Source organism: Chiloscyllium punctatum, chromosome 32 (assembly GCF_047496795.1).
Source record: "Chiloscyllium punctatum isolate Juve2018m chromosome 32, sChiPun1.3, whole genome shotgun sequence".
Lineage (NCBI taxonomy): Eukaryota > Metazoa > Chordata > Chondrichthyes > Orectolobiformes > Hemiscylliidae > Chiloscyllium > Chiloscyllium punctatum.
This window is the reverse complement of record NC_092770.1, coordinates 67,903,227-67,919,140: the sequence shown is the minus strand read 5'-3', so window position 1 is coordinate 67,919,140 and position 15,914 is coordinate 67,903,227. Positions and strand designations below refer to the sequence as shown.

The 15,914-nt window shown below is 40.8% G+C and overlaps 1 protein-coding gene across 2 annotated transcripts in view; it reads left to right on the top strand.

Moving 5' to 3' along the window:
• The window catches only part of LOC140458248 (A disintegrin and metalloproteinase with thrombospondin motifs 20), a 378,126-nt gene extending 362,507 nt beyond the window's left edge, over nt 1–15,619 (top strand). For both annotated transcript variants that reach the window (XM_072552607.1, XM_072552608.1), the window contains 3 exons: nt 1,054–1,145; nt 9,888–9,992; nt 10,508–15,619. In XM_072552607.1, coding sequence (XP_072408708.1) covers nt 1,054–1,145; nt 9,888–9,992; nt 10,508–10,597 — 287 coding nt within the window. In that variant the 3' untranslated portion in view covers nt 10,598–15,619. The remainder of the gene's footprint in view (nt 1–1,053; nt 1,146–9,887; nt 9,993–10,507) is intronic.
• Nucleotides 15,620–15,914: the final 295 nt, after the last annotated feature.

The following is a 15,914-nucleotide window of genomic DNA, read 5'->3' as shown; positions in this document are numbered from 1 at the left end:
GCTGGACATATTTTTGGGAGTGGGGGAGTGTGGTTCAGGTGTAATTAAGAATAGTCAATTGCCTTTAGGCATTGGGGTTGTTCTGACATAATGAGGAGAGAATTTTATTAACATTCACATGTGGGATGTGGATAACGTTGGCTGGGCCAGCATTTATTGCCCGTCCCTAGTTGCTTTTGAGAAGGTGGTGGTGAGCTGCTTTCTTGAACCATCGCAGTCCACCTACTGTTGACTCTCAGTGCTGTTAGGGAGGGCATTCCAGGATATTTACCCAGAAGTCAGTTTGGTGAGTGACTTGGAAAGGAGCTTGCAGGTGTGGTTGTGGGTTTGGCAGGTGCTGGCTGAGAATCGTTGATGAATTTCTGCAGTGCTGCTTGCAGACGGTACACACTACTGTTACTGAGCGGTGGTGGAGGGAGTGAATATGGTGCCAGTGAAGTGGGCTGCTTTGTCCTGAATGATGTCAAGCTTCTTGATTGTTTTTGGAGCTGCACCCGTCCAGACAAATTGGGAATATTCCATCGCACTCTTGACTTGTGCCTGAGATGGTGGACAGGCTCTGGGGAGTTTGACATAGAAATCAGAGCATCTTAGCTATTTTTCTAGCCACAGCCTCCTATGACTGCTCTGGATAGGTTTGTGGTCAATGGTAATCACCTGGATGTTCATTGTAATGCCATTCAAGTTGTGATGATTAGATTCTCACTTGTTGGCAATGGTAATTACTTGGCCCTTGTGTGGCATAAACGTTACTTGTCATCCCATGCCTGGATATTGTCCATATCCAGGTCTTGCTATGTATGGACACAGACTGTTTCAGTATCGGGACCATTGTTCATGATGCTGAATGTCAAGCAGTCATCATCCCATTTATGACATTGCGGGAGAGGGAAGGTCACAGATGGAGCAGCTGAAGATGGTTGGGCCAGCACACTATCTTGAAGAAATCCTTCTATCCTGATCACAACACATCTTCATGATTACATATTTTTTTTAAAAAAACAAACGATGCCTGTATTGTGAAATATGCTCGTGACCTCTCAATATTTCCAGTTACAGATTTGCATTTTGCTCAGACAGTGCATGGAAGGTCAGTGCCATTTGCGACAGCAGGAGATTGTTACAGTGCTGCCAAGTGTCCCCAAGTAAGCAATCTACTTTTCCAATTTACAAAGCAATCTTAGGTTTAAGGATACATTTAAAGTTTTTTATTTAAAAAATAGGCACATGATCAGAAATTTCCATAATATCTGTTTTTATTCCGTAATGCAACCTGCAGGAGTTTGCAGTGGCCAATTTTCTTCTGCTTCCTCGGATCCTCTGTGAAAGTCTGTGAGCTCGAGTTGAAGGCTTTAGACCTGAACAGTTACCCAAAAATGTTAGAGGGAAGAAGTCTTCTCTAACTCCATAACTGATCTCTCAGATACTCATACTGATTGTGTGTCCTGTCTACTCCAACCAATATTGTAGCTCCATTAGTGAGTTGTCCAAGGGACACAGTGCTCTGTAGTTCTGGTAAAACTGGGCATGCAAAGCCAAGCAAACAAAGGGGAGCAACAGCACACTGGGGGAAATTAGAGCATAGCAACAATTAGACAATGACCACAGCTTCTCAGAATAAGCAAGGCCATTATAAATTTGTGGTTATATCTATGCCACACCCCACAGGACTGGATAATCCAATTATTTATTTTGAAATGTAAAAAAGCGGATGACTCAGCACACCTGGTGCTGAAATTGGGTTGGGAATAGTCCAGTGACTTTTTAACTGTAGGTTCTCTGACAGCATGATAGTCTTTGTTTGTGCAAACACGATAATCCTCTGCCGTATTTTTAAGGAGTTTACACAACAGGTAAGGATTTTCTCAGCATAACTGATGCAGTGTTGCCACAGGCTGCAAACCTGGATGCGCCCATAACAATGCTGCGTGCTTGATTAAACAGATAACGGAAGGAGGGTTGACAAAAGTTATTCTTTAGCCTTGTGAAGAGAATGGTAGAGCAGCCATTGGGGCCTCTAATGAATGGCAGGGTTTTTGAGGTGACCAGCTCACTGCCCGCAGGGGATGACCTAATGGAGATTTCAGACAGATGTCAGGTCACCAACTGAAACCAACCCTCCAGCAGAAAAAATAATCAGTTAAACAAAACTGCCAGGAGCAGTGTGAAGGCCAGGCTTGTCAAATCACCACATTGTGATGGCAAGAACGCAGTTGCGTGGAAACAAAAAATATAACTTTTTTCAAGTTTAGCGCTCCCGTGTTTACTCTTCCTGCTGTTGGGCGATGGTGGGTTTACGTGGTCTCAGCTCACCTTTCACAGGAAAGCATGGTGTGTAGCATTTAGCATTTTCTTCTTTTAATAAAGTAGCCCGCAGCAGATTCAGCAACTAATTTATGTAACATGGGTGATATAAATGAAAAATCTCAAGGTTCTACATCATTCACTTGGCTTCTCATTTAAATGTAGAAAATGTCAAAGTAAAATGACCTGGACTTTCACTGGTTTTGAATGATCTTAAAATGACAGGCAGGTCCCAAATCGGGGATTCCTGACTGCATTCCTGGTGTTTTCAGTTTCCAGGAATGCCTTTTAACAATCTGGAGAGGTTCCAGTTGCAATCCCAACCTGCTAAGTTCCAATGTGGGATAGGCATGTCCTACTCTACAGTTTATTGACTCAAGCCAGTTGTTTTCTTTAAAAAATAGTTCACAGCACTTCAGGTTGTCGTAGAACATAGAACAAAGCAGCACAGTACAGGCCCTTCAGCCCTTGATGTTGCACCGCCCTGTGAAACCAATCTGAAGCCCAACTAACCTACACTATTCCATTCTCATCCATATGCCTGTCCAATGACCATTAAATACCCGTAAAGTTGATGATCCACACCAATACTCTCTGAGTAAAGAAACTACCTCTGACATCTGTTCTATATCTAGCACACCTCGATTTGAAGCTATGTCCCCTCACGTTATCGATCATCATTCTCGGAAAAAGGCTTTCCCTGTCCGCTCTGTCGAACCCTCTGATTATCTTATATGTCTCAATTAAGTCACCTCTCAACCTTCTTCACTCTAACGAAAACAGCCTCAAGTCCCTCAGTCTTTCCTCATGTGACCTTCCCTCCATCCTAGTAAATCTCCTCTGAACCCTTTCCAACGCTTCCACATCCTTCCTACAATGTGGTGACCAGATCTAAATGCAATACTCAAAATGCGGTCACACTAGAGTTTTGTACAGTTGCAGGAACCTCATGGTTCCGGAACTTGAACCCTCTACTAATAAAAGCTAACACACTGTATGCCTTCTTAACAACCTGTCAACCTGGGTGGTGATTTTGAGGGATCTATGTATATGAACACAGATCTTTCTGCTCATCTACACTCCCAAGAATCTTACCATTTGCCCAGTAATCTGCATTCCTGTTACTCCTTCCAAAGTGAATCACCTCAAACTTTTCCACATTAAACTCCATTTACCACCTCTCAGCCAACCTCTGCAGCTTATCGTTGTCCCTCTCTGACCTACAACATCCTTCAGCACTATCCACAACTGTACCAACCCTAGAGTCATCCGTAAATTTACTAACCCATCCTTCTATGCCCTCATCCAGGTTGTTTATAAAAATGACAAACAGCAGTGGACCCAAAACAGATCCTTGTGGTACACCACCAGTAACTGATCTCCAGGATGAACATTTCCCATCAGCCACCACCCTCTGTCTTCTTTCAGCTAGCCAATTTCTGATCCAAACCGCTAAATCACCCTCAATCCCATGCCTCTATATTTTGTGTAGTAGCCTACCTTATCAAATGCCTTATTGAAATCCATATACACCACATCAATGGCTTTACTTTCATCCAGCTGTCTGGTCACCTTCTCAAAGAACTCAATAAAGGGGTTTGCAAGACATGACCTACCCTTCTCGAAACCGTGTTGACTATCCCTAATCCATCTCTTATAACCTTTTCCAACACTTTACCCACAACCAAAGTTTGCATGGGGGAAAATCAATTAAACTTGCTTCTTTGTCAGCACTTGCTCCCAAAGATGTGCAGCCAGGTCAGGTATTCTCCTCAGGTATTTTCCCTAGCTCCTGCTACCCACTTTGAGGATGAACATTCAGGCTAATAGTTTTAGGCCTAAATGAGATAAATGAGCCACTGTCTATAATACTATTAGGTTTTAGCTGGAGGATCTAAGCTGGAAACCCCTGAGAAACTCAGTGTTTGAGTGTTTTCCCAGGCAGTCACAAGTATCCTGACTTTTCATTGAGGTGTCTCTGGGAATGCCTTAATCCTTCAGTTGAAAGCAGGGTTTGTTATGGTGCCACTTACGGTGATGGGAAATCCTCAGAACACATCTTGTCACACAAAATAATGTTAGATTTTTTTTATTAGATAACTTACAGTGTGGAAACAGGCCCTTTGGCCCAACAAGTCCACACCGACCCGCCGAAGCGCAACCCACCCATACCCCTACATTTACCCCTTACCTAACACTACGGGCAATTTAGCATGGCCAATTCACCTGACCTGCACATCTTTGGACTGTGGGAGGAAACCGGAGCACCCGGAGGAAACCCACGCAGACACGGGGAGAACGTGCAAACTCCACACAGTCAGTCGCCTGAGGTGGGAATTGAACCCGGGTCTCTGGCGCTGTGAGGCAGCAGTGCTAACCACTGTGCCACCGTGCTGCCCCGATTCACACACATATCTCCATGATACAACATTCTTCCAACTAACAGTTGCGTAGAGCAGAAAATTCACGATGAACAAACATGCTGTCGATGTAGATAATCTGGACAATTAATTGGACTAAAAATGATCTACCAAAGTCAGCTTTTTGAGCTTATCTAACAGCAATTGGCACATAGTCAGCAACTCACTCAATACAAAGCCATGATCTACAGCTTATGTTTAATAACTTTCTACTCTTTGTTGGGGGAGAAAAAGGTGGTATATTTTCAGAATGTACATGAAGATCCCCAGGCAATGTAGTGAATGATAATTATTTCATTGCTCTGTGACATTAAGAGTAATGTCACTGGATGATCAGAAATAAAACCTAATCAAAGTGGGTTGCCTAGCAGGCATTAGAAACAGGAGTTGAGGCTCCTTTTTACTGCCCTTCCAGCTTAAACAGAAGTGATGAAGGAAAAATACAAATGAGCTTTTTTCTTCTGCTTTACATGCAGCGGAATCAAGAGACAAGTGATGTTGAACTGATTTATGTTGTGCTCATTACAAATTTCCTCCACTGAGGTAGAATTTTGACACTGTGCATGTGATGACTACACACCAGCCGCTCCCCACGTAGAGCTTTCTGACTCCATCACATCTGTTGTAAAGCCCCTGGCTCACCACTTACATTCATTGTTTGACTTGCTTTGTGTTTTTACTCAAATCCCTCCAAGGTACATTCGCACGCTCGCTCAATGGTCCGAAGTAAAGAACATCATTTATGCCTGCCTACCCCCACAGTAGGGTTAACTCTATCGTGAGAGCCATTCATTCAAACCCCACTCACCTCCAGATAGATAGTGGTTTCCATTGCAATAAGCAGCAAGGGGCTGACTAAGCAACAGATAGCTGATAATGTCTGCAGATAAACCTCGGCCACATCTGATCCCGTGTTTTTAAGAAAGTGGGACCTGAGAGGAAACCAAAGTTGTAAGACTAATTCAAACCAGTAGGACAAACGTAGCGTCAGTAGGGGGAGGTGATGGCCTTGCAATATTACTGCTCGACTATTAATCCAGAGTCAGAGTCAAAAAAAGTGTGGTGCTGGAAAAGCACAGCCAGTCAGGCAGCATCCAAGGAGCAGGAGAATCAGTGTTTCAGGCATTCCTGATGAAGAGCTTATGCCCGAAACGTCGACTCTCCTGCTCCTCGGATGCTGCCTGTTCGGTTGTGCTTTTCCAGCACCACTCTCGACTCTGGTCTCCAGCATCTGCAGTCCTCACTTTCTCCCAGGCTTTATGAGTCAGTTTTGAGCTGGACCAAAATAAAGATTACAGATTTGTGTCTCATTCTGTTAATTTTATTTTAGATATTGTGGTCTCCCCCTTCAAAGAAAACAGGTGAATCACAGTGCTTGACCACAAGATGGAAAATTGTGTAACCATTTCTGTTCCTTTTCTGCAAGCGCAAGGCCATCTCCCAGACTTTGATCTTTATGTTCAGCTGCAATGGTAGACATAATTCAGAGATGCTGGTGTTGGACTGGGGTGTACAAAGTTAAAAATCACACAACACCAGGTTATAGTCCAACAGGTTTAATTGGAAGCACACTAGCTTTCGGAGCGACGCTCCTTCATCAGCTGATTGTGGAGGGCTCGATCGTATCACAGAATTTATAGCAAAAATTTGCAGTGTGATGTAACTGAAATTATACATTGAAAAATTGATTGTCTGTTAAGCCTTTCATCTGTTAGAATACAGTGATAGTTTCACTTCTTTCACGTGTAAATCACAAAACCCTTTTTTTTAAAGTTGCATTCTCAGGTTAGCTGTTAACAATGGTGATAGCTAGACAATATGTTGAAGGTGTTAGCCCCCTGTGTTCTCTGTCTATGACCTGATGTTTAGATTGATTCCAATTTAAAAAGTGAGATACAGAGTTTTACATAAATTCATGCAGTTTTTGAGCTCAGAGTTCAACATGAATGTATGTAGTTTTTGAGCAAACTACATGTAGTATATGTGTGCATGTGGGTCTGTGTCTGTCTGTGTGTGTGTCTGGGGTGGGGGTTGTGTGTGTGTGTGTGTGTGTGTAGGGTGTATTAAGTCTGTGAGGGGGTGCATGTGTGGGAGTGTGTGTGTCTATAAGGGTGTGTGTGGGTGTCTGTGTGCGTGTTTGTGTGTACCTGTGATCTGTGTATGTGAGAGTGTGTGTGTGTGTGTGTGTGTGTGTATAGTGCAATGGTGATCACCTGTAATGTGACATGAACCCAAGGTCCCGGTTGAGGCCCTCCCTATGGGTACCGAACTTAGCTATCAGCCTCTGCTCGGCCACTTTCCTCTGCTGCCTGTCCCGAAGTCCACCTTGGAGGATGGTCACCCGAAGGTCTGAGGCTGAATGTCCTGGACCACTGAAGTGTTCCCCAACTGGGAGGGAACCCTCCTGTCTGTTGATTGTTGTGCGGTGCCCATTCATCCGTTGCTGTAGCCTTTGCTCGGTTTCCCCAATGTACCATGCCTCCAGGCATCCTTGTCTGCAACATATAAGATAGACAATGTTGGCTGAGTCACACGAATACCTGCCATGTACAAGGTGGGAGGTGTTCCCACGCGTAATGGTGGTATCTATGTCCACAATCTGACACGGTGGACGCTGCAAGACGTGTCAGATTGTGGACATAGATACCACCATTACACGTAGGAATACCTCCCACCATGTACATGGCAGGTACTCATGTGACTCAGCCAACGTTGTCTATCTTATACATTGCAGGCAAGGATGCCTGGAGGCATGGTACATTGGGGAAACCGAGCAAAGGCTACAGCAACGGATGAATGGGCACCGCACAACAATCAACAGACAGGAGGGTTCCCTCCCAGTTGGGGAACACTTCAGTGGTCCAGGACATTCAGCCTTGGACCTTCGGGTGACCATCCTCCAAGGTGGACTTCGGGACAGGCAGCAAAAGAAAGTGGCCGAGCAGAGGCTGATAGCTAAGTTCGGTACCCATAGGGAGGGCCTCAACCGGGACCTTGGGTTCATGTCACATTACAGGTGACCACCATTGCACTACACACACACACAGATATTCCTACACACACACACTCTCACATACACAGATCACAGGTACACACAAACGCACACACAGACACCCACACACACCCTTATAGACACACACACTCCCACACATGCACCCCCTCACAGACGTAATACACCCTACACACACATACACACACACACACACAACCCCCACCCCAGACAGACAGACACACACAGACAGACAAAGACCCACATGCACACATATACTACATGTAGTTTGCTCAAAAACTACATACATTCATGTAGAACTCTGAGCTCAAAAACTGCATGAATTTATGTAAAACTCTGTATCTCACTTTTTAAATTGGAATCAATCTAAACATCAGGTCATAGACAGAGAACACAGGGGGCTAACACCTTCAACATATTGTCTAGCTATCACCATTGTTAACAGCTAACCCGAGAATGCAATTTTTAAAAAAAGGGGTTTTGTGATTTACACGTGAAAGAAATGAAACTATCACTGTATTCTAACAGATGAAAGGCTTAACAGACAATCAATTTTTCAATGTACAATTTCAGTTACATCACACTGAAAATTTTTGCTATAAATTCTGTGTTACGATCGAGCCCTCCACAATCACCTGATGAAGGAGCGTCGCTCCGAAAGCTAGTGTGCTTCCAATTAAACCTGTTGGACAATAACCTGGTGTTGTGTGATTTTTAACTTTGCAATGGTCGATGTTGGCTCAAAAGGGGGCCTTAAGAGGTGAACAGTGAGTTATTTCTGATTGCATCCATCACATTCCTAGCAGGTTAATGTGCCCCTTGACTGCTCGTGAGTGATACGGTGATAAGTACGGATAAGAGGTCTTTGACAAAATGTTATCTGAGATATCTCCTGGTCATTCTAGTTTTAGATTTTCCCTGAATCTTAAACTCAACCTTGAATTCCAGAAACTCTCAAATGTAAAATCCTAAGAATGTGTATTTTTCCAGATTGCTGTTGATAGTGACCAGCCTGCAATGCAGACCTGCTTTAGCTTGGAGTAAGCCTATATTAGGCCATTCCTATTATCTGTTGAAAGGCGAAATTTCACTACCTATGCTAGATTAATATGCTCATAATATCCCATTGTGATTCAGTACCACTGAATATACAAGTATGATCATAAGAAACATAGTAGCAATAGAGCTTTGAGGACAATATCCACTTTATATATTTGTTCTCATGTTTTGACCCTCTCGCCCACCTCGAACAGAATGTATAATGGCCTTTAAAAAGGGAATTGATTGACATTTGCACAAGACATTGAAAGGGATGAATGGACCATTTTAGATAATCCTTTTGATTAGCTAGCACAATGATGTGATGAATTGCTTCCTGCTGTGAATTGTAAACTATTGAAGAGATGTGCAGGGAGGAACGTTCAGCGAGCTTGTGAAGTTTAAAGTAGAAAATCAATTTAGTCAAAATTAGCCTGAAATGAGAATTCAACAATGAAAGAGCAATAAAAATTAAACTTCCTTCGGCAATGATGGGTAAACGAACTTCCTCCCTGCCATATAACGAGATTCCTTCAGGAGACAATTCTAGTCCAAATGGGAGAAAAATACAAACTTCAGGCAAATAAATCAGGAGGTTTGTGCAAACTAGTTCTTCTGAATAGTTCTCTGAAAAAAATGGTGTGGAAAACTTTTCACAAGAGAATTAATTAGAAAAATGTTTATTCTGAAAAGAATTAGCACTATTCTTAGCACTCTTCTGACTGGGGTGGAGAGGGGGCTCGTGTTGGTTAGCTCAGTTGGCTAGACAGCTGGTTTGCAATGCAGAATGATGCTAACAGTGTTGTTTCAATTATGGCATCAGCTAAAGTTACTATGCAGGATTCTCCTTGTTACCCTCTTCCCCTCACCTGAAGCAAGGTTACCCTCTGGTTAAATCACTGCTAGTTCATCTCTGTCTCGCTGAGAGAGGAGTCCTGTGGTGTGGTAGGGATGATGGTCTATGGTGACTTTACCTTATACTCTGACAAACATGTCTTTGGGGAATACTAAAATTGTTGGGTGATTTTTAAACATGAGCGTTATTATTGCATTCATGTAGCAGCTATTTATTTAAAATTGTTAATGTCATCAATGTTGGACAAATTGCTTTTCAGGGACAGTTTAGCATTAACCTAAGTGGTACTGGCCTGAAAATATCAGAAGCATCAAAATGGATTGCACAGGGAAATTACGCTTCAGTCAATGTACACAGATCACCGGTAAGAGGCTGAGGCCAGAAACAGCTGCACGTTCTGTATCTTGTTGAAACTGCAGTCAAAATGCAGTGTTCATTTATTACAAGTTAAAATTGTGGTGCTGTCAAAGATGGAGTTATAACAATGAAATGACCAAATCCTGATTATTTTATGCTTGCTGACTTAGAGTACTGCATGAAACCAGTTATACAGGTCTTAAATCATAGAAAGAGGCCATTCAGCCCCTCGAAGCTTCACTATCCCCTGAAGAGCATCCCACCCAGATACAGCTCCAAACCCTGTATTGTCATGGCAGAAGCAGGAGGGAGGGAGAGAAGGGTGGAAGGGGGACTTTTAGATTGTAGCGCCATGATGTATTTTGGGACAAAGTAGGAATGTGGCTTATTGATGAAGGATCAGCCATGATTCTATGCAATTTAAAAGCCCGCTTGAGGGGCAGAAATGGTCTACTTCTGCTCTTAGTTTCTATATTTCTGTGAAAGGTGCAATACAAACGCAGTTCTTTTTTCTATTTAAAGGATGGCACAAAGGTTTATGGAAGATGCGGTGGCTACTGTGGAAAATGTGTTCCTCAAACAAGTACTGGTCTTCTGATGCAAGTCCAGTAAAGACTTGGTGTGATGTGATGTTTGCAGAAGTTAAAGGAAAAAGTTAAACCACTGTGTGGAATGGGACCTGACTGGAGGCAATTCATCACTGTGGAGATAATGAACCAGCACAAATTCCAGCAATCTTTAGGAATTAATGTTCATTGCCTCATCAATGGCAGCTATTAAGAGTGCAATGATTCTTTTATTAGCTTGCTAGTTTCCCTGCCATGTTAAAGTCCAGGTCAGACAGTTTGAACATCAAGGAATATCTGAAATTGCCTATATGCCCCTAGTACAGGATAGGAAGGGAAGAGTGCTCATGGCATTGTTTTGAGAAACCAAAGTTCATGCTTAATGTTTTGCAATGGCTGTCTGGACAGATTCGATTTTCCAATCCTGGCTGCTATCCCTAAACTTCACCCTCCTCTTCCTGTTAACTCTGAAACCGTCACATTAATAGAACATACCACATCAGTGACAATGTCGTATTACCGATCGGAAGGTATCTTTTTGAAGGAGTGAAATTAAGACAATGATGGTGTTTAAAGATTTGAGCTTCAACTTCCCGAGTCTGTTACTTTGTGTAAACATACAAGTTAAAAATAAGTGTATTATACTAAAATGAGAAAAACCTTGACAATGGTAACATGCCACATGACAAGGGTATATTACAGGTGTTAATGTTTAAAACATCAACTCAGTCACTGTCTCTGCTGTCTCGCTGCTTAATGCAAGGCAGCGACAACATGTTGTCCCGGTGATATTGCTACCTGTATAACCGTTTTGACTTTGCTGGGAGCAGTACTTTGCATCCATTTAAAGTGCATGAGGTTCAGTTTGCTGGTCTGACTGCCACTTCAAATCACAGAAAAGTACTGTAAATAATGCAGATCACCTGAACACTTGCTAATGCAAAGAAGTTGGCTTTATATGGGTTTTGGGCTTACTGGAATGAGCTACCAGAGGAAGTGGTGGAGGCTGATACAATTACATCATTTAAAAGACATCTGAATGGGTACGTGAATAGGAAAGGTTTGGAGGGATATGAGCCATGTGCTGGCAAATGGGACTAGATTAGGTTTGGATATTTGATGGCATGGATGAGTTGGACTGAAGGGTCTGTTTCCATGCTGTACATTTCTAGGACTCTACTCGTCTAGCAGTTCGCAATTCTGATGTGGGAACAAGGATTAACAGAATGGCAGACCATGGTATATTGTGCTCTAAAACAGGTCACTGTGGCTATTCCTTGTTGCTGCAGTAAGGAAGGAAGCCAAGTTTGTTTTCTTTTGCCAACTGTGTTCAAAACAGTTTTCACTTTTGTCAGAATTGCATCAATCCCAAGGGAGGAAAAGAAAATGGAGACATGTATTGTAAAGCGTAGAAACTTCACTTTGCCCTATAAATCCAACCATACTGGATTTGTGAATCACCTAACTCTGTTCATCTCACCTCAATTTGGTTTGCTTCTCTTGTGGAGAAAAATCAGATTCACACTCATTTCCTTATCCAGTGTTGGATGGAAAAAAATTGCGATGGAACTGCATTGACACATCCGTCGTGTGAACTATAGTCCCCTCACTGAGTTTGCTAATGTGATTCTTTTTCACTTTGGACACCAAGAGCGGTTGTCAGAATATATTTTGCTGCAACAACTATTTTGCAGTAAAGAATATTGCCTCCATATCTTCCTATGTCATCATAACTCTGGTGTCAGAGACTAGAGACCAACACGAACACCGATGCAGCAGTACTGGGCCTGGCTACTGATTGCATAACACCAAAGCATTTAGGAATTATCATTGCCAAAAAAAGTATCTAATTCCTCCAGTTAAAAGAATAGTTGTAGAGAGAAAACCAAAGCAATCAGAGTCTGTAATGAAAACTGGCCGGAGTGGAAAAGCTACCTCTCTTAGCAAAAAGATGTATATAAAAAGAAATATATTTTATTATGTTGTAATATATTTATGCACTGTCCTATTTATTTTGATATTTTTGTACATATGCATTTACCTACTAAAATTGTGTTAGTTCTCCATTATTACCCCATCAGCCACCATTGCTTATTCTGTACATGATCGGATATTTGTGTGCAAGGTGTAAAGAGGAGGGATGTGACATTGTCACCATTTTGTGGATTACTGTTGAACAGAACAGTTGTACTGAGCAAGCTGACCTGCCACCATAGCAATAGAATGACATTTTTCAATACGCACAGCAGTGCTGCCTGTTTACATAAATTAATTTACAAAGTTTTCTATCAGGACAGTAATACCCTTTAAACAAGAGCAAATGCAAACTGAACTGTTCTGAATAATGTGCTATTGTTGCTGCCTACTACTGATAATGACAGTTGTATTAATATCAGCATAAAACTTGTAAGCTCTACCAACTGTATTACTCTGCTGGAAAATGCTTATAAAGGCCATATTCTTTCTGATATAATCTATTGCAGGCAAGACTAAAAGTAAATCAGATAGAACAATAAAACATGTCTTCATAGTTTGCAATGAGAGATTGTATCAAGGCAATAGAGATAATTTAATACTCTTGTTCGAAAATGAAGTTTGCTACAAAACGCACATTGTACTGGATCTCATCATTCTGACCTCATTTATTTATGCCAGTACAATATGGGTATTGATTCAGTAAACCCTGAATTGTAATATTAAAGATACTTCCAATATACACCGACATCCTTGTTCGAGATGAGAGTTGCAGAGCAATTTGTGAAGCTTTCCAATTCAGAATTTTCATTCAGTTTTCAGATCTAACTTTTAATCCCATGTTGGAACAATACACACTTTTAAAAATTGTTTGGGCATTTGGTATTCTTAGAAAAAAAGTGGTTCACCCCTCTTATTAGGGAATGCTTTACCTGTCAACCAAATTAACAAAAGTAAGCAGGTTAGTTAGTTAACTAAAAATTTACTAAAAGTATGAAAGCTGAATCGTACATCAGTTCTCATCTTAAACAGTCAGTAAATGCAGATCTCAGCAAAGGCAGCTGTCAAGAGCAGGAACCAACTCAATCATAACACAGGGTTACAGGGTTAGGGTAGAAGGGTGGGTGCTTTTGGAAGGGACGGTGTAGACTCAATGAACCGAATGGCCTGCTTCCACACTATAAAGGCTTCTATGATTCTATCTGAGACTATCCCAGCCCAACAATGTGAAGCTTGTTAACACTGAACTAAATGGGGACCTTTTGGTGAAGTGGTAGTGTCCTGTGTTCAAGTCCCACCTGATTCAGGAGGTTTACAATAGCAACTCAAAACAGGTTGTTTGGAAAAGATCTAGCACTGAGTCCAATCAACAAAAGTTGAGCACTGGTTCCAATCTCAGAACTACAGAGTTTCCTCTATTTTTAAACAAACAAAAAATCTGTAAGGACTGGTTTTCTAGTTCTAACCTCATTTTATATTATGTTAAGATAACCCGATGACTAATTATTATTTAACCACAACCTTTTATGTAATAAGTTAAATCGATGAAAAGAAATTGTACACAGATTGGACAAGATAACAGCCAACTGTTCACAGCTAACATTTGTGAAAAACAAGCCTTCAAGAGGTGCCTTCTATATTGATCAGGCTCATCTGTTATGTGGTGCTCACGGCAGGATTGCAGGGTATTATCATCCTGTCAAATTAGTAAAAGAAATCCGAATTTGATCTGAAAATGTTTTTTATTATGGTGCTCAAGTCTTAGCGAAATAGGTGGATAATGATTCTGCAAACCTTGTGTGGTAGTTATTTTAATTAAGCTGAAATACTACTTTTTGAAAAATAGGTCAATGCTCGCCACTAAAATAGCAGGTGGAGTAGTGCTCTTAGAAGCGTTAGCAATAGAAATGTACTAAGTATTTGGCCAAAATCACACCAACAGTATGTTTTAGACGGTAGATTTTTCAAATTAAAAAGTACATTTAACAGGACATGTATTTAAACTGAAAGCTGCAAAAAACAGAATTGCTTCAGATGCTATCTTAAATTTGTGACCCCTTATCTTTAGGAATAAAATTGTAACTGTACCTGTACACAATCTTATACACCAGTTATTTTAATTCCTCCTTTATCAAGAGAGCTCAAGATTTAACTAAGCGGCATTATCAATGGTAACATATTTTAAATGACGTAGCTTTGATAAGCTATTTTTAAAAAGTAGATGTCTACTACCATGAACCTTCTATTGACCATACTGGTATATGTGAAAGAAAAAAAATTAAGTTCATTATCTGCTCGAATATCTCCTAGCTAATTTATTTTAGTCATGTTTTCAGTACATTAAAATTTTATATTGTTACAATCACTTGGATGAATAGGTGGTTATGAATTCAGACATTTGAACATATTTTCAGTGCATTTAAAATAACTCTTCAGAGATCTTTTACTAGCTATATGATAGCTTTCTTACACCCATGCTGATCTTTTGCTTAAATCACATGTAAACCAAATCTAAAAGGTTAACCAAATTAAACACAGATACAATTTGTAGAAAACATCAAAAACTACTCTTTAAGATATATGTTTTGGAATCTCAATAATGCAAGTTACTAATCAGACTTAGCATGTGTGCTTGATACAAGCCCCTAATAATAAAAACTATCAGGAAAAAAGGTACAATTTGCACTAAGTGCGGCAAAAATAGTTGTAAAACTATGCTGTGTACTATTTTGTTGTTTAATATTTTCTACATAAATAAACTTATTGACAATTTTATAAGTGTGTTCATGAAATGGTACCTCAAACTTTGTAACATGAGTATTTACCTTAATATTTGCTTTCAATAATTCCATATTACAGAGCAGACTAAGAGAGGTTTTGCAAGGCTTTGAGCTTACATCACTGCAGTCTCCAAAGAAATACAAGGAGTGCATTTGTAAAAATAAAATCTTGTTTAAACTTTCAGCTATTAAATAGATTTGGTGCTTTACCTGCATATCTACTGTCATGCTTAATTGTTTCTTACAATGTATTGATTTAAGTCACAGTTATGACTTTAAACTTGTAAATTCCCAAATAAATCTGTTATTTCGTATATGTTTCTCTCATTTTGAAAAGTGGCGGGTGGGTGGGTGGAAGGGTGGTGGTGGTGAGGTTCTCCATTACCACTCACTACTTTGACTTTGCATTTCAGATTCACTTGCCTCTGAGCAAATACGTTATGTTTCGAATGGGCTGCGGTACAATATCAAATTTCCAGAACCAATAGTGACACTTTGAAAAATCGCGCTAGCACTGTTTCATCACTTTTAGTTCAATTCAAATGCAGTATAACAATCAAATCAAATTGTAAAAGTGTAATTTAAGCAAGCAATCTAAGAAGCTCTAAA